General features: G+C 49.4%; 1 protein-coding gene and 1 long non-coding RNA gene across 2 annotated transcripts; one reads left to right on the forward strand and one right to left on the reverse strand.

Annotated features, from left to right (window-relative positions):
* Positions 1-91: 91 nt before the first annotated feature.
* CECR1 (cat eye syndrome chromosome region, candidate 1) lies at positions 92-22,613 on the forward strand. The gene is made up of 10 exons (XM_014937529.1): positions 92-254; positions 1,323-1,648; positions 4,600-4,825; positions 11,963-12,173; positions 16,930-17,057; positions 18,158-18,248; positions 18,548-18,656; positions 19,589-19,746; positions 20,610-20,812; positions 21,705-22,613. Exons 2-10 carry the CDS (start codon positions 1,336-1,338, stop codon positions 21,811-21,813), a joined length of 1,548 nt encoding a protein of 515 aa, XP_014793015.1. The 5' UTR covers positions 92-254; positions 1,323-1,335; the 3' UTR covers positions 21,814-22,613.
* On the reverse strand, positions 4,831-16,909 carry LOC106885377. The gene is made up of 4 exons (XR_001411431.1): positions 16,618-16,909; positions 15,264-15,352; positions 14,135-14,202; positions 4,831-4,949 (listed from the first exon to the last, which is right to left on the reverse strand). It is a non-coding gene; the product is annotated as an uncharacterized LOC106885377 (long non-coding RNA).
* Positions 22,614-23,154: the final 541 nt, after the last annotated feature.

Below are 23,154 nucleotides of genomic sequence, written 5' to 3' on the forward strand. Positions count from 1 at the left end.
GCCTCCTCCTCCTCTTTATATATTCATGAAGCGGTAGGGCCGGGGATAAATAAAAGCTGAACAAGCCGGAGCGACAGCACAGGAAGAGGAACTGTCTGCGCCGGCAAGAGCCTCGCTCCGCCAACGCCGGGACGGATCCCGACCCTTTTTATCTTTGCTGGGACGAGTGCCGGCTCGCAGGAGGGAAGACTGTTCCCCGCTCTCTGGGGCGGCAGCTGGATGAGCTCTGGATGCGAGGAGGAGGAAAGTTAACAGTAAGTGAGTCAGTCTCACCAGGGATAAGATAGCGCCTTCCAGGATGTTTCTCTCGCTAAGTTCAGAGCCAGGCCTGACACCAGGCTGTGTCTAAACCCTTCCAACCCCCTTCCTTCCCAGCAGATTACTCCCCCAGCTCATCTTCAGCTCCCTGGACCCACAGATGGGGCAGAGGCTGAGGGGCTGGAGGCACCACGGGTGGAGGAGAGGCTTGGAAGCAGAAAACACGTGCTCAAACAGGGACTTACTAAGTAATTCACAGGGGACTGTTTCAAAATGTTCAGCCTTTCTCCAGCCTGCTTTGGTCTGGAGAGACTGGTGTGGAGGGTCACTAAATCCCAGTGTTGGAGGATTATATTGCAGCTGTGCTTTTTTTGGGAAGGGCAGAGTTCTCCGAGTTCACATGAGCCTGTCTCCTCTGATCTCTTACTACTCCCATGGTCTCCCTTCCGTCCTCTTTCTTCTGGAATTGCAAGGAAGGGACACACCTCTGTCACTGCGGGGGAAGCCAGGGGTTTTCTGCCCATAAATTAACCCCTCTGATAGCTGGAATATACTACAGCAACAAGATCTTGACTGTAAGGAATCAGGGTCTGATTAGCTCAAGTAAAAACCAAAAGCACCTAAAGTTGTGACATCTCCTTGCTTCTCTCCCCAGGATGCTGGCAGCACAGGTGGCACCTTGTCCCCAGCACCCCTTATTCTGGGGGGGCTCCATCCCAGCTTGCAAACCAGAGTCCTGATCTCAGCACTCCCCCCGTTCCAGGGTGAGACCTTTGCCAGACTGCAGGTCCATGCGATGTGCTGCCAGCCTGACCTGGGGAGCAACATCTCCTCTCCACCCTCCCCACAGTCTGGCTGTGGGCAGATAGCATCACGGGGAGCATGGGAATGTCTACTCCTAAATACAGGGGACACAGCTATCAGATGCTGCCCCAGTACTGAACACCCAATTAACCCACTACTTCTGCAGGATGGGACAGCAGTTTAATGTCCCAATGGGTCGTTGCTAAGATGTCACCTTCTGACCTGTGCTAGTGCTCTGATTTTCTCTTATTCCCCCTCAGGTGCAGCAGTAAGATGAAGCCTCCATCCAGCCTAGGCATCAGCCTGGCATACCTTCTCCTGAATTTGGCTTCCCTCTGCCTTCCCACCCCAATCTGGAAGGACCGGGACTCCCTAATGCAGGAGGAGAAAGCCCATCAGACAGGTGGCAACTTGGTGCTGAGTAGGCAGGAAGAGCAGCTCAGTACAAAACTCGTAGACCTCAAGAAGGAGGAGGTGGCAACGGCCATGGCTACGGGGCAGTTTCCTCCAAGTATGCACTTCTTTCGGGCAAAAGGCCTCATCGACCAAAGCACGGTGTTCAGCATCCTAAAGCGCATGCCAAAAGGTAGGCCTGGCCTACGGGTTGCTTCTCTTAGTCATCCTCCTCTCGCCTTCTGCTTTCCATGCCAGAGCGAGGACAGAGCCTGAGGAGACATGGCAGACCTTTGCTTGCAGGCAAGCTTGTGAGAGCTGTAAATCAAGCTCTCTCCGGGTTCCAGGAAGAGCCCTGCCTCTGGAGCCTGGGGACAGGGCAGGGGGAGAGAGGAAGAGGGGGATGGATTGGATGAATGCACATTTCCAGCAATTGTAGCATTCGCTATAACTTACAATATGGATCCTTCAGCCTTTCAAGCGTGGAGAAAGGGCAAGGGAAGCAATGACAACAAGACATCAGACAGTCGTATTTGTTCCGCATACTCCAGCCAGGGCCTTTCCTTTTTCCACACACACCACAGACGTGCTACCAACCTTGCCTTAACCCACTTCTTAGCCAGAAGTGCTACATTGCCCAATGAGTTTTTTTTACACAGGTGGTTCTGTAGCAGGCCTGGAAGTCTACTACAAAGCCTAGGGGCACTAAAGGAGGAAGGTGCTATCTCCAAACACAACACATTTTTAAATTGTTGAACGGAAGCCGAAGCCTGTGCTCACGTGACCTGCAGAATAATATATAGAAACTATTGTATTCTCTCACTTATTCTTTTTTAAATCATATTCTACTCTGTGCACTTCTAGGAGATCCCAGCTTATGAGGGCAGGCATTTCTCCTCTTGTCTTTAGTTCAAGAGATGTTGTTTCTCCCCTTCTGTGCAGCAAGGTATGTGCTAATGGGCTGCCATGCCCCATGCCAAAAGGGGCTTCTGCACTCTGCAGCACATACATAATTTTTAAGGCATCTGGAACATTCCAAGTTAGATGATGGCATGAGATTGTCCGATACCTTTGCTGTATCACCCTGTGCACCCACTGACAAGCAGCGTTTGAAAGCTCAGCGCTCCAGGTTGTGATGGAAAGGAAGAGAGGATATTTTTAACCAAGTGGAAATCCAAGCCACCTAGGCTGTGTAGCAGGAAGCCTGGTGTCTCTATGTCCCTGAGCCACTGACAGTTCAGCAGAGAAGCAGGAGGTTGAGATGATCAAAGGAGGAAGGCCTTGACTCCTAACTGACCAGCTTCTCTCTCTACATCCCTGGTTCAGTAAGGAAGCTTTTGAACAAGGTGGCTTCTTTAGTTTAAGCTATGAAACTGCCAATATCCCCATGACTCCGAATTCTACGTCCACTGTTCCAGGTGCTCCTTCTTTAGATGCAGATTCCCATGGCCTTGCCCACATGGCTGCCTCGAAACAGGCTGGTGGCCTGCTGTAGAAGATTTGGGGGGGTCAGCTTCTCCACAGGAGCATTTTTCACGTGCAGGGCTGTGAAACTGGCACAGGGATAAGAGCTGTCTTCCTCACTTCCCAGCTTCTCCCTCCCAGCCTCTAGATGTGAAACAAGGATCCCTGGTTTGCAGCATCCTAATCTGTTACCATAAATGATTGAGATGTCAGAGTTGCCATTACCCTTTCATTGCTGAACGGAACAGTAAGGAATTTTAAAGTTCCTCCCTCTTAAATGGGGTATCTTTGATACCAAGGAGGAATCAAAACAAAAGATTAACTTTTCAATCCAGGCAATGCTAAAATGGGTTCTTAGAATCTTTGCAAGAGCTGTAAGCTTTTAGGGCCAAGATCACATGATTGCAACTGCTTAAGTAGGACCTAGTCTTAGAGGTGCAGATTAGAGCCCTGGGGGAACTACTGCTGTTTCAAGCACTGCAGTAATTTCTATTACTGCTCACGTAGGGAAGAGGGTGGCACTGCCAGTGAGAGAAGGGTCAAGATCTAGACAGCTGTGGCATGCCCATTCCATCATGCTAGCTCTGGTGACAGCAGTAACCACAGTTGTTCAGCATCTTAACAGTCAGACTCTGTAGTGAGAGATTATAGACTTTACAGTCTATATTAGATTAATCCACTATAGGTTATAATCTTGTAGTTTGTCTAATGTCACACAAATACCTATCTTTTGTTTGTTTTTTTTCCTCCTACTCATGCTCTCCCTTTACCCCTATGGGCACCAAAGTTATTTTGGCTATGAGGTCTCCTCTAGGCTAATAAAATACATACATTTAAGACTTTAGCTCTCACAGTATCTTCCTTTAACAAAAGCAAAGTTTAGTTCAAGCACCAATAATGGAAGAAGTCTCTGCAAAAGGAGAGGTTTTTAGCAAAATGAAAGGATGGGCTGAGGAAGACGAGCACTCAGAGGATACTTTCTATGCCAGGAAGACTGGCAGTTGCCAACACACTGCACAATAACAGAGCATCCCAAAGGCCCTTTGTCCTGGGCAGCAGCAGATGCAGAACGTCAGCGAGCATGCTTTTGATAAGGGGTAGAAGTAGCTGGTACTTCTGCATCCGAGTGCAATTCCCCGGCATGTCATGGCCTGGGATTTTGGTGTGCGCCAGAGTTTCAAAGAGATGAAAGAGGAGACACAGGCTAGATGCAGAAACTGAGGCTGGGATTCAAACGGCTTAGACACAGAGGCTTGCTTCAGGTCTGCCAGCCAGCTAGGATGCCTTGTAAACTGCTGCCTACTGTGCGAGTTCCTCTTTAAATCAGTGGGGCCCGAGCCAGCTCACAGCCAAGTCTGTCTGAAAGACCTTTAATAACTCGGAGCATTTTCCATCCCAGTGGAGAAGTAGAGCTCCCTATTGATTTCCCCCCTCCCTCTGCTCCCGGGGAACTGTCACGCTCTGCCTGCCCCGCATTTGATGTGGAGGGGGCCACATCCCCCAGCATTGGGGGAGGCAGAGCAGCCGCTCCATCTCTCTGCTGGGAGAGGTCACTCGCAGCTACCTAGAAGCTTTTCCAGATGCCCCTGGATGGGCCAACTCAAACTATTATCACATTAAAACTCCCTTCCTGCTTTTCAGCTGCCTTGTCTCATTAGGATATGCTTCTCTTCCCACCAGGTGCTGTCTTACACCTGCATGACTATGCCATCCTGAGCGTGGACTGGCTAGTATACAATGCCACCTACCTCCCTGACTGCTACATCTGCTTCACCCCCACGGGCACCGTTCGGTTTCACTTTTCCAAGCCTCACCCTCCTCACCCAGTGCCAGCCCAGTGCTCCCAGTGGGTTTTGCTGGAGACTTACCGGAAACAGTTGAGCAACGTGACCGAGTTTGATCGCAGGTGAGTGAAGAGGGGTTGCAAGCCTTGACGGTACTTTATGATAGCGTTGTGTAGCCAACAGGGTCATTCTGGCCCAACTTCCCCATCTGCTTGCTGCTCAGAACACAGGGAATGCTGCTTGGGGCTGTGTACACAGAGCAAACAAATAGCAATGTAAGAATTTGAAAGCTGCAGCATTAAGTACACCAGAGTTAGAGACCATCAAAATTCATAGAATGGTTAGAGTTGGAAGGGACCTTGAAGATCACCGAGTTCCAACCCCACTGCCATGGGCAGGGACACCTCCCACTAGACCAGGTTGCTCAAAGCCCCATCCAGCCTGGCCTTGAACACTTCCAGGGATGGGGCATCCACGACTTCCCTGGGCAACCTGTTCCAGTGCCTCACCACCCTCAAATTGAAGTTTTCTGGGCACTCTAGTCTTTTGCACAAACATGTTGAAGACAGGGATTTAAACAGAGTTATGTCTCCTCAGCACCAAGGCTGGATGTGTTCCCAGCACTGGACAGGGCTACATGGTGAATGGCCTTGCCTCATCCCTCAAGGTACCCAAGAGCAGGATGAGAAAGTCAAGTAGCTGAGGAACAGGCTCCCCCCAACAGCAGAGAAGCCATTTGTAAAGTCATCATCTTGATTCAGAGCAGGAAGTTGGGCAAACTACTTATGTTAGTTACTGTGCTAGCAAAAAAAACCCCAAAGCAACCCAAAAGAAAACCCTACTCAGCCTCCTCCTCCAAACACTATCTTTGTTTTCTGACTGCTCTCTTCAAAACCCCACCGGCACTCACCACGCTGAAGTATGTGGCATTGATTTCCAACAGGACCCTCAAGCACCAGGAACCACAACTTGTCCTCCTACCCTCAGATGAGGGGTTAGGTCTCAGCCTAGGCACTGGCTGAGCCAATGAACCCTACACACAGGTCCTCTGCTTGGCAGCACTCAACACACTCCTACTAACAAAGCTTCTTCCCTTACAGATGAGGCCTCCTATACCTGTCCAGGAGATCACACCTCAGATGGTTCCCCAAGGCATCACTCACTCTCTTCCAGGAGCTCCCTTCCCTGCAGGCAGCTCCTACCTTAGCTGCTGGCAGGCTTTTATCAGTACCAGGTGTTAGCTGGTTGCTCAGCAGCCACTTACCATTTAATCACATATAGGTGGGTGGGAACAGCCTGGTTCCACTGGTGCTGGTAGGAAGAGAGACCCCTATCTCCCCACCCAGGTGCCATTGATCCTGGGACAAAGCCCCACCAAAAAGGCCAGGAGGAAGCATGTAGTTCTGTGTGGCGTCCGGGGGGCTGGAGAGAGCACGCTAAATAATGCATGAAGTCAGACACTGAGTGATGAGGACAAGGGAAAATATTGAGTAGTGATCCATTCAGAGGGCACCACCATCTGCAGTGCTCTGGGGGGCTGGGGTCCCATGGAAAAAAATAGTACAGGGTGTCATGTAATTAAAGATATGCCAACGCACTAGGAGAAGGCTGGATTAAGGTGACGCAAGTGACCTTAATTACGGCATTTCCTAAGTGAAACTTCATGTGTTTTACTGTAGTGGTCTTCAGTGAGTATACGTGCTCTTAAAAAGAGACCTATTAACACCTAGGGAGCTGGTGTCCACTGTTGTCTGGGCTCTGTGCCCTACAGATCTGGGAAGGAGGTCAGCTTGAGAAGCTGAGGAGCTACCAGACATCTGGGATGGTATTGCCTTCCCTCCCCAGCTACAGCAAGGGGCAGGGTAGAGGGACCTGACTCTCCAGGGCACCCAACACCCATCTTCTGCAGAGGTCTAAGCATTTCCAGAAGACAAAGAGAAGGTAGTGCCAGATCCAGGGCTCTTGACCTTTCATACCCTGAGGCTCAACTGCCCCCTGACATATGATGAAAAAATAAGATCCAGTGTGAAGTCACTTATTGACATCTTCCATAGCGAGCACTGGTTCCCCATTATCTCCCTTCCATTTCTGCTGAGAGTGGTGATGAGGGAAAGACCATGGCACCAGCTCTCTTCAACCCCACCAGGGGACCCATAAATAATGTGCAAAAGACTGGATTTTGAAACAGCTTCACATCCTTAAAGCCCAAGGGATTGCACCAGGTATTTCGGAACCATCTCAGGAGCAACCCTTCGTTGTATTTGTTTTTGGATGTATTTGTGGGAGCTAGTGTGAGCTAGAGGCCATGGCATCCTATACACCTAGGAGGGTGGAGCTGTGCGCTGTTTGGTTCCCTATGGTCCTGCTTAGGAACAGGACTTCTTTTCAGAAGCAGTATTATCACATTCCTCTTCTTTTGTATTAGTTGTCCCACAATGCCTAGTAGCCACAAGTCACACCAGGACTTCAGAACAGCAGGCACTGCACGGGGACACAGGACAGACCCCACTACAAGAGTTTCCCCAAGGGCAGAGGGGAAACTGAGGCAGAGACTAATGATGGGATTTTTCTCAGCAAATGCGTGCCAGAGCCAAGCACAAACGTGGATCTCTTGCATCCTGGGTGCTCAGACTTACTCATTCGAGTACGTTGTCCTTCATCTCTTGCCCTTCTGTGCTCATCACCACAAAATTGCGGAGGAGTCATTGCACGTAATGTGCGAACACATGAACAACAGCCACATTGAGGCGCTTCCCCTCCTATTTTCATCTAATCCCCGGGTACTAGTCTAGGGGTTAGGAATGTTTTTTGGCCGCCTGGAAATAGGTCTCTAGCCAGGAATAGGCCCCAATCTGTTCTGCTTCTCAGTTTCTGGAAACTCTCCCAGTCTCTTGAACATGTGCATCCCAGGCTACCTCTTTCCTGCGCTCCTCTTTGCCCTTGAGCACTGACAAGCTGAGAGAAAGCAGATGTCAGAGGAAGGAACGGATGGATAGTTGGGTGGTTTCAAGGAAGTATCAAGGGAATATGGCAGCAGGGAAGGGCTCTCATGCAAGACAGGGTGGATCAGCAAATGTGAAGGGAACAATGGAAATGTTTGCAAGATGCTGCACCTCTTTCACCTTACCGCATTCCTGGCCGGGAAGGTGTGAGGGAGAGAGGTATCTGCATTACATTTTTGCTGTTTGCATTTTTAGGTACATATGCATACATATACATATGTGTGCGTATGTCTGTTTTGGGAGGAAGTCTTTTTGTTTGTTTCCCTCAAAAGAAGGTTCAATCATCCCTATTCAAAACACACGTCTTATGGGCCAAGACCCCGGAGTATCCTGTTACTGGTAAGCGTCCAAAAGGATGCTATTACGAGAGTCAGGAGACTGTGGGCCAGGAGGCAGAGGGAGGAAGGGAATTTTGCTCGGAGGCTCGAAAGAAAAAAAATAATCCTCACTTATTTACTTCGCAATCAATTACGATATAGGAGAATGCCTATTTTTTTTTTCCTCAAGATGCAACATATGACGGTGGCCATTGCCACCGTCTCAAGAGCACGCCCCCAGATATTTAGGGAAACAGCGTTGACATTCCAGATATTTGTAAAATACCACTGCACGCGTGCACACACACACAGACACACACACACACACACGCCTCCCCGGATTAAGCCCGTGCCCAGCAGCGCAGCCCCGGTGGCCCCGCGGAGCTCTCTGTCACCAGGATGAAGTCATCTGTGAGGGAGCTGACACCACCGGCCGAGGCTGCAGGGACAACTCCCCTGGGCGCTAAACTGCTGCCCCGACCGCCATCCCCTTCCCCTCTGTGTCCTCCCACTGCCTTATCTCACAGAAAAATAGGGCAATGCGTGCATTACGAGGGAAAAAAGAGAAGAGAAAAAAAAAAGAATAAAAATCCACTACAGAAACAAAGCACTCCACTCCCTCTACAAGTCTCCCCTTGGGGAGAAGAAGAGGGGACGAGAGAGAGAGAGAGAGAGAAAGCGAATGAACCACATGTGACAGATGTTAGTCACACTATTTAATGCACCACTGGAAGACATTCAGATACTACGGTGAGGAGAGGGGTGTAATTACCCATCGAGAACAGGAAAAAAAAAGGAGCAGGAAAAAGAATCCCTTTAAAAACAAGGCAACCAAACCACTTCTACATTATATAGAGCAAGAAAGCAGAACAGTTAGGGGGAAAAAAACCAACAAAACAACAACAAACAAAACAGGACAAGAGACAGCAAAACCACAGCTGAAAATAAATAATCTTTAGCTGGTCGTTTTAGTTGTGCCCCTTTGGGCATATGCATTGCAATAGCATTGTTCGGTGCATATATGACATGACATGGAAGGCTATTTGTAGTCTGCACCTGATCACCCATTCCAGAAAATAAGCAAAAAATGTATTTAAGAAGCTTTGCTTCATCTACATGAGCCACTGATGGCAAAAGCCCCTGAACCCTTAGGAGATTGTCCAGTTATCAAGGATGGATCACTATTCTGCAATAAATCTTCAACAGTTATAGGGATCAATAATCAGTCTCAAAGGGAAGGGGATTATAAAAAAAAAAGCACACAATTTGATTTATGTGCTTTTAGGAGCAGGGCGGTGTGGGGATTTATTGCTGTTTCTAGCCCAAGAGCACAGGCTAAGTAAACAACCACAAGTTTGTAGAGCTAGATTTAAAGGCAGGGAGGGGAGCCCTGTGCGCGCTGGCTGCTGGAGGAGCCGAGTTCTCACAGGGCACGGGGAGAAAGCGGTGGGAGCCCGAAGAACCACCCGGCCTTATCTGAAATGGAGCTTTGCAGGGTGGCGAGAATGGGCTTGCACGGCCTTTTGATCCATGGGGAGGTTTTTTTTTTCCCCTGGGTGCTTGCAGGGCTGGTGGGAACTCAGCGCTCGGCTCCGGGCAGGTGCTCTCTGCTGGTGTGTGGGTCTGGTGGGGAGCTGCCCTTCGGCCAGGGTTGAGGATGGAGGGGTGGGGAGCAGAGAAGTCTGCTTTCCCCAGCTCTTCCCACAGGAAATCTCCTCTCCCTTCCCCGCCAAGCTGCCACACACACCCTCTCCACCCCGGCAGCTGGAGCAGCGCTTCCAAGATGCCTCTGGCTCCTGCATTCCTGGTTTCTAGGGTGATGCTCTGAGTGTCTCCTGCCGCTGCCGTGCTTCTCAGCGCCTGCCTGATAATGCCACCCGCCCCAGCCGTGGTCCAGCTGGGTCTGTGCAGTGTCATGGATTGCTGAACAGGAGCTGGGGTTGCCCAGTGTCCTGTGATAATGGCACCAAAGCCCCTATTGTAATGCGCGGGAGGGCAGAGCCGAAGTTGCTGTGGAAACCTTAACTCTGAATTTTCCTGGCCGTTGAGCATTTAAAAATCTCATCCTTAACGTGGTACGAGCATCTCTTTTATGCGCAGTTTTCCTTTCTAAACCAGCTCCCTGCGAAGAAATTAGGAGAGTGAAGAAGAAATAAAACTGCAGCCACTGGAAGAGGGTCCTTAGGGAGCAAAAAAGCAGGCAGATGCTGGGGGAATGGGTTCCGTTTGATGGGCCGGATGGAGGGACTCCAAAGGGATGTCCCTGCCCAGAATGTCTTAGTTTTATGAGTTTGGACCAGATCACATTTTACGTCTGTAGGAGGGAGGATTTTAATTCCATCCGCAGAAGCCTCCTGGAAGAAGATAATAAGAGCACAAATCAAACCCACATCTCCCATACCAGAGAGCAGAGCTCTGCACGAGGATGGGGGCCAAGACATCAAACACGAATCGTTATTAAAGATCAGTAGCTGTTATTGAGAGGAAACAATAGACTCGGGTGAAAGAAGAAGCACGGTCGAAGGCATTTCTATCTGAACCTGCTTAGCCCCTGACACTAGATAAGCATCAGGCCTGGCTGGACTGGTAAGCCCCCCTGCCTGCAAGCAAACAGCTCCTCAGCTTGCTGTGGTGGCTTCAGTTTGCCCACCCAGGAATGAAGTCAATCATCCCCCTGATATTCGCCATTTAGACTTTGTCCAATTTACTACAGGCTCTTCTTCAGGCCGCCATGGGTGGAGGGAGGAGAGCTGTTGCCCAAGGAGAGGTCTCACGTGCGATGAAGGCTATCAGCTTGTTAGATGACAGCATTGTGGCACAGACGTTCACCCTAAATGCAAGCTCTCACCCCCAACTAGATAATCTTGCAATTATGGGCTCCCTTAAACTCTGCTTGATAAAACTACCCACCGCCTCTCTGGATTTCTGAAAGAGGCTTATACCCCAGCTGAGTCTATGGAGGAATTAAATACGTTTCCGTCCATCTAAGGAGAAGCCAGGACTCGTGATTCTTATCAGTTGTTTCCCAGCAGACAAAGCTGAAGAAGTTACCAGCAAGGCAGGCAGGATATCAGATTTGTTCTACTGGCGGGGAAAAAGAATTTCTGATTCACAATCATTTTCCCCCTGCTTATATTAGATGACATATTTTGACAATACGAAGCTACCAGGGCAAGTTACAGGCTTAGTAAGCAGGTTGGTGGTGGCCCAGTACATGGCATCTCCTGGAGACTCAGCCTGCCTTTGGGTGGTGAACAGAAGGCCGGGTGTCACAACTTTTTATATTCATTGGAGATGTTTGGGAGAATATATTGTCTGCAGGAGTAATGTACTAGCCTACTTTTGGGTTAAAGATAACCCTGGGTGGCAGAGTGCAATTCTTATGATATAAACCCATCATATTTGCTTTTGTAACTCCATTACTCCTCAAGATTTTGCCCTCAAAAAAGGAAGGTGTGGCTATTGGACACCTTAGTCTTACCCTGCTTGTTGCTCAACATGTGGTGTATGACTTTTTCCCTGTCAGCTATTATCTGTACCAGCCATTAGAGGAGTAAATATAGGTGGCAGAAAAAAAATGACCTGTATGCTTCCTAGCTGTATTAATCACTGTTATGCCTGTTGTACCGCAGTGCCAAGAGGCTCCGAGGTAGATCTTGGGCACCTACTGTGGCAGGAATAGCTTTGTACCTTTCCTTGGTCATGCCCAAAGAACACGTGACTCCTTTGTCACAGCCACTGCCCTGCTGCACCCTAGAGCATGCAGTGCCATGTCCACAAAGCTTGGTGTCTGACAATAAAAGTCACACCTGTCTTGGAGGAAACCTATTTCTTCCTGTACTGAACACCCAGCTGCCAGCCGTTGCCTTTTTGCATGCTGAAAGCCAGTTGCCTTGTTTGTTCTTCTCATTCTTCGCCTTCTCTTTACCCTCTTCTGCAGCTTGCTGAGAAACTTGACCCTGGTGACGGATGCCCCTGAGCTGGCCTACCCTTCTCAGGCTTTCATTTGGAAAAGATTTGAAGAAGTCTTTCTCATTGCCTCTGGACTTATCTGCTATGCACCTGTGTTCAAGGCCTACTTCTACCAGGGGCTGCTGGAGCTCTATGAAGATAACGTACAGTATGTCGAGATAAGAGCCATCCTGCCTGCGGTATGTATTTTTTGGCTTCTCTAGTATTCTTTTAAATCCTTGTTTCTCCATAACTTTTCTCAAGCCCTATCTTGAATTTAGTTTTTGGATGTTTGCATACCTTGCCCTTCTAAGGATGCTGGAAAACCTTGATCATATTCAAAGGTCTTTCTCGAAGATTTGCATAGGTGAGAGCTTGAAAGTGAGAGATACTTTGTTCTTAATGGTTAAGGAAGACACCTACTATGGCAACAGCACAAGTCTCCATTGTGCAGTCTGACTGGCAGCTGGGTTGAAATCTTGCTGGTCGGGAAGATGCATCTCAGCTGGTCTGCACCAGAATCACCTGGTCTGCACCAGAATCACCTGGTCTGCAGCAGCTCTTCTGTAGCAATTTCCCATCTTGAATAGAGACTTATTCTGGAAGAGTTATGTTATTTTAAATCTAGAACTTACTTCAGAATGAATTCTCTGAACAGGCTAGTAAACCAATTGGCAGAGCACAGACTTCCACAATCTGCAGACAGCCTAAAATTTTGTTGATGTGAAGTATGAACTGCTCTTTTCATTGCCACTAGCACTAAAATCTGTTAGTAGTACTTTCGACCTTTTTTCCTGCACGTTGCCTGGAGCTGGTGAGATTGTCCTACAATCCCCCACTGCCCCGATGTCTTCCCAAGCATCAGCAGATACCACCATCATTCTTTGACTATAATGTTTCCCATTTTCCTGGTTGCAATTTCAACACTGCAGGCACACCTTTCCCATGGAGTTCTCCAGGCCAGGTCCAAGCGGGGCAGCGTGGAGATGGGAGATATCTTAGAGAGGGATGGGAGATGTCTTAGAGAGACAGATTCCTTGCCAAAACAAATGAACTGGGGCTGCTGCCCCTCACCACCTTCATCCACCTTCATGTCCATTGCACGGGAATGAAGCTGCTGTGCAAGGTCCATCCAGCAGCACACAAAGGACCCAAGTGGCGGTGGTGGACCATGAATGGGAAGGCAGGAACCAGCTTGCTGCTGGCACAGCAGCATCAGGTGGATGGAGCAGCCATGCTGATGTCCTGCCAGTGGCCCAACTTCCTTCAATCATTGCCCTTGCATGGAATGGCAGGCTCCAGCCAGCTGCAGATGGATGTCTGTGCTCTGGCAACCACTGCTGCTGAGGGGCAGGTCTCCACAGCCACCCCATCAGCAGACAGGCGGGTGCTGTGACAAATTTGGAGGCTGATGTGGCTTTGTGCCTGCCTCCACCCCAAGGGCTGGGGAGCGGGGCTGCCTAACCCTGCCCCGTTGTGTCTTGGGCTGGCCCCGTAGCAAAATAGGGCTCAGTGTCAGGGCTGCTCTGTCTTGATTCTGCTCTGAAGACTCTTTCTACAAAACTGTGACTACAAAAATGACTACCAAGAAGGAGTGAAAGACTTGAGAGAGAGCTGGAGGCGCATAAAACTTCCACCACCACAAAATTTGAAAGACCCTATTTCCAGAGGCAGTCTGGACTTGCTTGTTAGAAGGAAAGAAAGGAGCTGTGAAAAGAGCACAGAAAATAAAGCGCCAAGTGTGGCACTGCGACCAAGTAGAGACGTAGGGTCAGATAGCTCAGGTGAGGAATTTGAATCATTAATAGAACGAATAAGGAAACTAAGTGTACCCCGAAAAGCAGTCTTAAGCACAAGTAAAACAGTCTACCAGTGTCATAGAAAACATAAAGCCACCCTGTGAAGATGCCCAGCCCTTGAAAGGGAAGGGATTCAGGACACTGAGGTCAAACTCCCTTTCACTTCAAGAAACACCTTCCAGGATCATGTCTCCTGCAAGAATTCCTAGGGATGAATCGGTCAGTTGCTCGCAATCAGTGAAAACAGAGAATCTTCTGTGGTGAATCTTCAGAGCTCTGTCGTGCCTGAGATGAGAAGGCTGTATTGAAAAGAAATAAAAAAAAGAAAGAGGGGGGGGAAAGACCACAAAGCTTATATGTACCTTACTCTGCTGGGGATTGGTCGTGAGCCAGCTGCCCTGAACTCAGTCACCATCTGTCTTTGGGGTACCTGGAAAGAGGAAAAAACAGCAATGTCAAAATTCCTGCGCTGTGAGACAGAGCGAGCGAGCGCTGGCATCCCCCCAGGTCACACAGGTTTCTGGGCCAAGAGGATCTGCCATGATAGCAGTGCGTGGGCCTGACTGGAAAATACCCTGCCTTTACCGGCAGCCCTCAGACACGGCTGTAATGTCTTTTGAAGAGAGGCTTGGCAGGGAAAATTTGCTTCCCATCCAGCCCCTGATGCTGGCTCCGGGCGTGGGAGCCTCCAGAGCCCCCCTGGGCTTCCTCGTGTCCTGCAGCTCGGCATGCTGTGATGAACGGGCAGACAAGCTTCACAGAATCACAGAATCATCTAGGCTGGAAGAGACCCTCGGGATCATCGAGTCCAGCCATCCACCCTGCTCTAAAGTTCTCCCCTACACTATATCCCCCAACACCACATCTAAACAGTTCTTAAACACAGCCAGGGATGGTGACTCAACCACCTCCCTGGGCAGCCTGTTCCAATGCCCGACCACTCTCTCTGTGAAGAATTGTTTCCTAATGTCCAGTCTAAACCTACCCCGGCGCAACTTGAACCCATTACCCCTTGTCCTATCATCTGTAACTTGGGAGAAGAGACCGACCCCCACCTCTCTACAGCCTCTTTTCAGGTAGTTGTAGAGAGCGATAAGGTCTCCCCTCAGTCTCCTCTTCTCCAGGCTGAACAACCCCAGCTCCCTCAGCCTCTCCTCATAAGACTTACTCTCCAGACCCCTCACCAGCTTTGTTGCCCTTCTCTGGACCCGCTCCAGCACCTCAATGTCTTTCTTGTGGTGGAGGGCCCAAAACCGGACACAGTACTTGAGGTGGGGTCTCACCAGTGCCGAGTACAGGGGAATGATCACCTCTCGGGTCCTACTTACCACAACCCTGGTGCTCTGCGAGGGCTGTAAGGAGCTGGGGACATGCTGGATTGCCAGCCCCAATGGGCAGCAAAGTGCTGGAGGGGCGGACGAGAGGGAAGGGAAGCACCTCGCCATGAAAGTCGAGGTGAGCAGGGTGTGAGGGGAACAGCGAGATGCTTACGGGGGCTGAAGATCCTCTGCAAGGCTTAGATGATGGTACTGGCACCCTGCAGAAGCTCCCCTGGCAGCACACCCTGCCAGAAGCTGCCCCTGAAATAAAGCACAATGAGCGGCGGGATTTAGTGCGAAACGGCAAACATTGTGGAAAAGCCCCCCCAAACCCAGCTGTGTTTGCAAATTCGGCTGTGTAAAGTCTCACGTTCCCATGGGCTTGCAGCAGGGGAAGTTTCCACCCCCCCTCCCCGAGCATCTGCGGCCTCCTGCAAGGGGGGATGCCACAGCCTGGGGGAGCGCAGGGGCTTGGCGAGGGGCAGCAAGAAGGCAGAGTGGACCAGTTGAAGGGTGGAGGAGAAGGGTGAAAGAGAAGAGCCACCAAGCTGGTGAGGGGTCTGGAGAACAAGTCCTATGAGGAGAGGCTGAGGGAACTGGGCATGTTTAGTTTGGAGAAGAGGAGGCTGAGAGGAGCCCCCATTTCCCTCTACAACTACCTGAAAGGAGGGTGTAGAGAGGCGGGGGGTGGCCTCCTCTCCCCAAAGAATAATGACAGGACCAGAGGAAATGGTATGAAGCTGCGGCAGGGGAGATTCAGATTAGATATTAGGAAGAATTACTTAACTGAAAGAGTGGTCAGGCACTGGAACAGCCTGCCCAGGGAGGGGGTGGAGTCACCATCCCTGGAGGTATTTAAGAAACGTGTAGATGTGGCTCTTCAGGGCATGCTCTAGTGCCCAGGATTGTTGGTGTGTGGTGGGGGGTAGGGTGTGGGGTTGTGGGTGGGGGGTGTAGCTGGGGGGTGGGGGTTTTGGGTTTGTTGTTCTTGTGGTGGTTTTGTTTGTTTGTTTGTTTGTGTGTTTTAGTTTTTTTTTGTGGTTGGACTCGATGATCTCGGAGGTCCCTTCCAACCACTAAGATTCTGTGATACCCTTTGAGTTCTGTAAGAAAAGAAAGGCAAGAAGGATAAGGAAGGAACAGACAGAGTGATTTCAGCCACTGCTCAGGGTGGGCCTTTGTAGGGTTAGCATCAATTGGGGTCTACACCCCTGCTGAAACAAGGGCACAAGCCTCGCGCGGAGCCCTTGGTAGTGGGGAACTCACAAAGTAAGTTGATGAGACAGAGCGTGCCCAAAGGATTATTTTTCCCAGAACTGGGAAAGCGTGGCAAGACTAAACAACTGGCTCAAGGTCACGGAGCAAACCTCTGGCAGAGGGGAGCAGAAGCCCAGCCCAGCTGGTAGCTTACGGAGCTCAGCCCTCGCGTGCCTGGGGGCTGCCTTGGCTGACAGAGTGGCACTGCAAGGCAGAGAGCCCGTGTGAGCCTCCAGACGGGACAAAACGCCCCAGCATTCAATACAGACCTGAGTAAGAGGTTGTGGTCTCCTCTGGGCGCTCAAGGGCACTCGCTTGCCACGTCTGAACATGGAGATACTCGTTTCTTCTATCACATAGGAGGGAGGAAAACCATTCCTTGGTTCTTGCCAGCTGGTAAAGTCTTCAAGAAGAAAATGTTCTGCACAGATTTAACTGCTTTTTTTCCACCCTGTTGCCACAGCACATTGCTTCCCCCAAGGTTTGTTTTTTTTTTTGTTTTTTTTTCCAGTTCATTTCTCCCACCCTCCAATAAAACACCTCTTCCAACTCCTGCTTGCTGTGTGCTTTTTGTCCTGCAGGTGTATGAACTGGATGGCACCCGGCACAATAAATCGTGGTCTGTGGCAACCTACCGAGAGGTGACCAAGCAGTTCATGAAGGAACACCCTGACTTTCTCGGAGCTAAGATTATATTTACAGCACACAGGTAGAGGCTGAGCGGGGCTGGCCGTGCTGGGGTGGTGGTAGGGAGGAGAGGGGTCCAGGCCAGGAGAAGAGATGCTGAGGGCTGGGCTGAAGTGTCAGGGTGGGTTAGCAATGCCCACATGCGTCATCAGACCTGGGATTTTGACTCCCAAAGCATTCCCTGGCATGCGTGAAAGGCTGAGGGTTGAGAAACCATCTATATAAGTCTGCCTACGTGTGAAATGACCAGGGTGAGCTCACAGTGTGCTCTGGAGAGACAAGCAAGAATCTGTGAGCCCTGGGTGAGGGAATGAGCGAAGGGGAGGGCTGCGTGCGTGTCCAAGCCGTGTGTGCTCTCTTCCCGAGCCTGGACATCCTCCTCTTCTCCACGGGAGCTGAAGCAGTGACAGCAGTGCCCGAGTATGGGCACTGGGTATTGCAAAGGTCCTCCTGGGACCCTGCAAACGCTGCTCCCCCACCAGCCTTCGGTACGGTATGTTCGTGCTGCTGCTCACGGGCGGGCACGAGGCTGTTCTCCAAGTCAGCCAGATGCCATGAAGTCATGTGAGGTGATCCTGAGCAAATAGAACAGACCTTCACTTACTCACTCTGGCTCCGCACGATGCTGCTGCCAGTTCAGAGCTGGCTTTGCCTCTGGCCAGCTTGGGGATGGACACAGGTCTGCCTGCAAAATGCACCGTGATGTTTAAGTCCCATAGGGCTGGGAAAAAAAAAAAAAATCTACATTTAAAACTCTCTTGAAATGCAACTACTGTCCCACCCCCCAGCAAAACAGTCAAGAGGTAAAAAAAAAATAAAATTTACACATTTTCTCTCCATGCTGTTGTGTTCCCTGCTTGGTAGATGGGGAAGCCAGTGACTCTTAGGCAAGCGTGCCACAACTCAAGTGACAGCAGGGTCTCACCAGGCATTTCCTGGTCATTCAGGGGTTTACTTTCATAATATCAATTTTCTGTTGCTATTACTCCGGGGACCTGAAGCTGGTTGTCAGAGCTGCATTTTGGAAGTACCCCTGGGGGCCCCATTTCACAACTCAAACCCAAAGAAGGCAGGCCCAGTGGGAGCGTGCCTCTGAGCTGCTTTCTCTCTCTTGCTCTTTAGGATGCTGAATGTTTCCCAGATTAAAGAAGCCATCGTCACTGCCATGGAACTCAGAGACCGCTTCCCAGACACCCTGGCAGGCTTCGACCTGGTAACCATATTTCTTCTGTGGCTTCGAGTTAACCCCTAAAGGTGCAATAAAACTACACGTATAATACAGCATACGTTTCATACCAGAGCCAGACCCTCTGCTGCTGCACTGAAGTCAGCGTAAATAAATCGCAAATCCTCCACCTAAGGATTTTGCTGAGGTTAAAAATCTTCTAAAAGAATCAGCTCCCTATCCCACAGCATTGCAATCTCAGTACAGTTGGCACCTCAGTGATATACAGCTGTAAGTCCCACCACCTTCCAGAACGCCTTCAAAAATTCCTTTCCTATTTCCCCCAGGTTGGTGATGAGGATGAAGGTCATTCTTTATGGGAACTGAAGGATGCCCTGACCATCCCATATTCCCTGGGAGTTGACTTGCCATACTTTTTCCATGCTGGGGAGACTGGTGAGTATGAGGACTCAAAGCCTGTTATTGCTTACAGAGGCAAGAGGCGAAGTCTTGCAAAGCACAGAAAAGTGAGCCTGGCTATATTAAGATGATGGGATGTGTGTGTGTGTACACATGCATGTGTGTCATGAGGTTTCCCTATGCTTCTCCCAATATCTGCTGTAGCATCCCTATGTGGCACCTCCCCTACCTGCTTGCTGCTTTTGACTGCAGGTGTCACGTTGCTCAGCATTTTTGCCCCGTGTGTGACATGGAGTCATGCTGCAAGGGTTACTGCTGGTAGCTATTTCCTCCTTGGAGACACAGCAGAATTCCTCAACCATTATTTTACATGTTAAGGTGAAGGAATGTCTGAGCCAACCTCAAGTCTTAACTGAATACACTCATCAAAGTAACCGATCACTGCCCTTCGTTCCTGGGGAAATGCATTGTTATTGGCAATATATTATTCAGTCTGTAGGGGTGGGATTTATCCTAACCACATATGACACTTGCATCTAACTTGTCTGTTATGCTTATTGCATGTTGACACCTACAGAGAAGATGTCTACATCTGGACTAGTTACCCTAGCTCACTTTCCAGCCATAGATAGTAACAGGCACTTCTAAGGTGTAATCCATCTCCTCCTGGTGTACAGTCTGCTCCCCAGAAATGTTCCCTCCTTTCCCTTAACTACGAACAGAGACCAAAGTGATTACTTTAGCTGTAAGAACAATACTGTGGACATCTAAAGAGTGGGTATCTCTATGCTGAGCAATGTCCTGGGTAGATATAGACCCCTGTTTCACTGAAAATCTAAAGTGGGAACTCGGAGCACGAGCAACCCTCTCACCTTGCAACTGAGGCATTTATTAACAAAACCATCTAGTGGTTTGAGAAGATATATTTCCTCACAGCACTGCAGTGATTCTTACCTGTCTCTGCTCAGACTGGCAGGGCACCTCTGTAGACAATAACGTGCTGGATGCACTACTACTGAATACCAGCCGGATTGGCCATGGACTTGCCCTCATTAAACACCCGGTAGCCAGAAGTTTGTCTCTGAAGAAGGATATTCCTGTAGAAGTCTGTCCCATCTCCAACCAGGTATGTTGGTGAAAGCTTAGGTCTCAGGGCTGGGACACTGGGATGAGATGTACCATGGCAGCTTGGAGCAGCAGGGAACAGGGGTCAGCTAGATGTTTGGTGCACGCAAGCTGGCTTGGTTTCCTTTGTACCACATCACACTGCAGTTTGCTACACAGACACACACTCTGTCTGTATAAGGCTTGTAACACCAGTCAGCTCAGAATCATTTAAATTCCTATCCAGAGGAAACTGGGAAGGTCCTCCCTAGAGGAGATGAGGCCCAGAGCCAGGGAGGTGCCTAAAAAGATTCAAGGGAAAAAAATACTTCAAAGCCAGGAGGCTGAGAAGCTGGGATAGCAACTGAGAGCCCTTTTGGTTTTGTAGTATTCATAACCAGGGGGAACTCTTTTGCAACACATTAGCATGTGGTGTGTGTTGTCCCCTGGGTGCAGCAGAAAGGATGCTCTGGGGTAAAGATGTACTGGCGCGAGCTTTTCAGGAGAGAACCCTGATACCAGCTCCAGATGCCCTCAGCTAAGTGTCATGGCAAATACGTAACCAAAAAACTGCTCCTGAAACGGTCACAGCCAAATTTCTATAAATAAGCAGAGGTTATTCACCCCACTGGCCTTGATTTAGGTCATTAATTTAAGAAACAGATCTCCTTGTATAGTCAGTGGAGACAAGTAGGCTCCTTCTGCAGCAGTTCAAAGCAGAACACCTAACTTGCTCTGAACAACCCTCTGGAGGCTCTTCCTCCCTGATGACTACCTGGTGACACAGGCAGCTATAGCAGGTACACAGTGTGATGGGTGCTGTAATGCAAACGCAGCTGCAACAGTAACCCAAAATCATATTGTCTCCCACTCTTCCCCACCAAGGTCCTGCTGTTGGTAGCTGACTTGCGGAGCCACCCCGCAGCTGACCTCATGGCTGAAGGGCACCCCATCGTGATCAGCCCCGACGATCCCCCTATCTTTGGGGCAAAGGGTGTCTCCTATGACTTCTACGAAGCGTTCATGGCCATCGGAGGGATGAATGCCGATCTGAGGACTTTAAAACAACTTGCGCTCAACTCCATAAAGTAAGTTCCTCACCTGTCTCATCAAGCCATAGTAATACTAAGGGGACTATCAGCTTGCTCCCTGAAAACCCGCTGTATTTGGGTTTTGGCCCCAGGGTCTCCTCTGCCACATGAACTGGGCTTCCATTGATCCAAAGCCTCTGTGTGTCTCCTCCAAGGGCAGGACACAGGTGATCTTCCTCTGACTCAGTGTCCCAATTTATTCCTCCTTTTCCATCCTTTGCAAACTTTCCTCCAGCACCTGGTTCTGGGTGTGGGAGAAACATTTATGTCTTTTTATCACTTGTCTATTTCTGCCAAAATCTGACTTGCCGTGGTGTTTGCTATGGCCCATTGGGGAAACATGGGAAGACAATCTACCAGCATGTAGCTTGGGTATATGCAACCACTTTTTCTGTTTATCTGGACAGCTCTGAGTGTCCCAAAATAGTTTGGATATGGTGCCCAGGGTCTTTTTGTACATTCCTAGACTCTTGTCTGTTTGCCAAATCCCCTGCCAATCCTCATGCCAGTCCCAAGTCCCCGCAAATACAACAAATACTCTGATTTCCTACCAATTTGGACCAAGCCCAGGGGACATCTGAAAGCAACAGCAGCGCTGTCTCTTCTGTACTTGCCACTGGGTGCAACCAGTTTATGTGCAAACAGCTGAGCTGTTTGTCCTCATGGTGCAGGACTCAGTGGCTGTTGATATGGCCATGATGCTTCTCATCCCAGCATAAGCCCAGCCGGCAGGAGCTCAAGCCTCTTTACACTGTTAGTCTGTGCAGTGTAGGCCTGTCCTGCAAGGGTTAATCTGTTACTGCTTCCTCCCTCTTCATTTTGGCTACTGATCTTGAAATAGCTGCTGTCCTTGTCTCTTGTCTGATACTGACTTCTCTACTCCTCACAGATACAGTGCCATGCTACCGGATGAGAAATCTAAGGCCAAAGAGCTCTGGCAGAAAAAATGGGACCAATTTGTGGCTGACCTCTCCGATAGCTTTTTGAGGGAGCTTTAGAAGGGAGGAGACACATCTCAGAAGGCATTTGGCAAGCCAGAGCGAGCCAGGCTTATTGCTAAGAGGGAGACTGCTTCTTCCATGGGACCTGAGCAGATGAATGGACCTCAAAGTCTCACCTGGCAGCGGGCGATTCTGGTAAGCTCAGCTTTATGGGTTTAATGCTAAGAATGAGCTGCACTATCCTGTGAAAGTCATGGACTGGAGGTGAAGTGGAGCAGTGAGCTTTTATAGCAGCCACAAAAAGAGTAGCCCTGCTCAAAATAGTCAAAACAATTAAAAACCGCCCATGACCAAATCCTGACATCCTTATTCAGGAAATACACGCTTTCTAATTAGAGTTAGCAGGACATGGCCAACACGAGGAGCTCTGAAATTCGCCTTATCATTACAAAATGCAGACCTTGTCCGGAAACAGTTAAGACAAACATCCAACCATTTGGGCCACTGACCTTCAGGAAAGCAAGGACTGAAAATGACTCTTGTTATGTTTAACCCTGGGCCTGCTGCCAAAATAGCACTGCTCGGTCGAAGAACCAGTCATAGGTCTGATGTCTGCTATTTCAGGACCTACCATGGCTGGAAAAGAGCTGATGGAACTTGCTCCCAGAACATTTAAGCCTGGTTGCACGGTGATCATAAAGCCAAAAAGCGGTGCCTCATTTGCTGAGTTCTTTTCTTGCAAGATCTTTTCTTGTCCTCTGGTCACAAGGAAGCTAAAACACTTTTCAGCTGAGAAAAAAACACCCCCACCCAGCTTAATTAAAACTGTCCCTCTGCACTGGGCCATGTGAACACAAGCCTCTGCGTTTATAGGAAGTGCCTTTTGATTTCAGGGGGTTCCTCCACCAGCCTTTGTCACCTAATCAGAGTGCAAATGTGGCCTTATTCAGCCTGTCAGACAGATTTTCACCTTGGTGGAGAACTACTCTCACACTATGGATATCCACTTCGTTCACTTGGACCTTTGTGGGAGGACTTTCCAGTTCTTTGGCAAAAAGGTATTGCCCCAACTACCTAATAAATAGCATCTGAACAAGCAGATTCCCTTGCTTAACAACATCAAAAATATCAGGAGAACTAGTTGCAAGGAGATTAAAAAAAAAAAAGAAAAAAGAAATCTTAATCAGGATGGTAAAGAAATTCAGCAAAATCCATCGGCATACATACCCCAAGCACACAGCCAGGATCAACCAGTGTCTCCCCCTGACTTCAATTATGCTGGTTTGCATTAGCCAAGGGAGAATTTCCAAAAGTTCCTGCTGAAAGGCGTCTCCTTCCTCAGAGCCTCAGACTTGTGAGGGCTATTCTTGATCTGACCAGCTCAGGTAAATTGCCTCT

The sequence above is a fragment of the Calidris pugnax genome, unplaced genomic scaffold (genome assembly GCF_001431845.1).
Source record: "Calidris pugnax isolate Ruff unplaced genomic scaffold, ASM143184v1 scaffold1, whole genome shotgun sequence".
Lineage (NCBI taxonomy): Eukaryota > Metazoa > Chordata > Aves > Charadriiformes > Scolopacidae > Calidris > Calidris pugnax.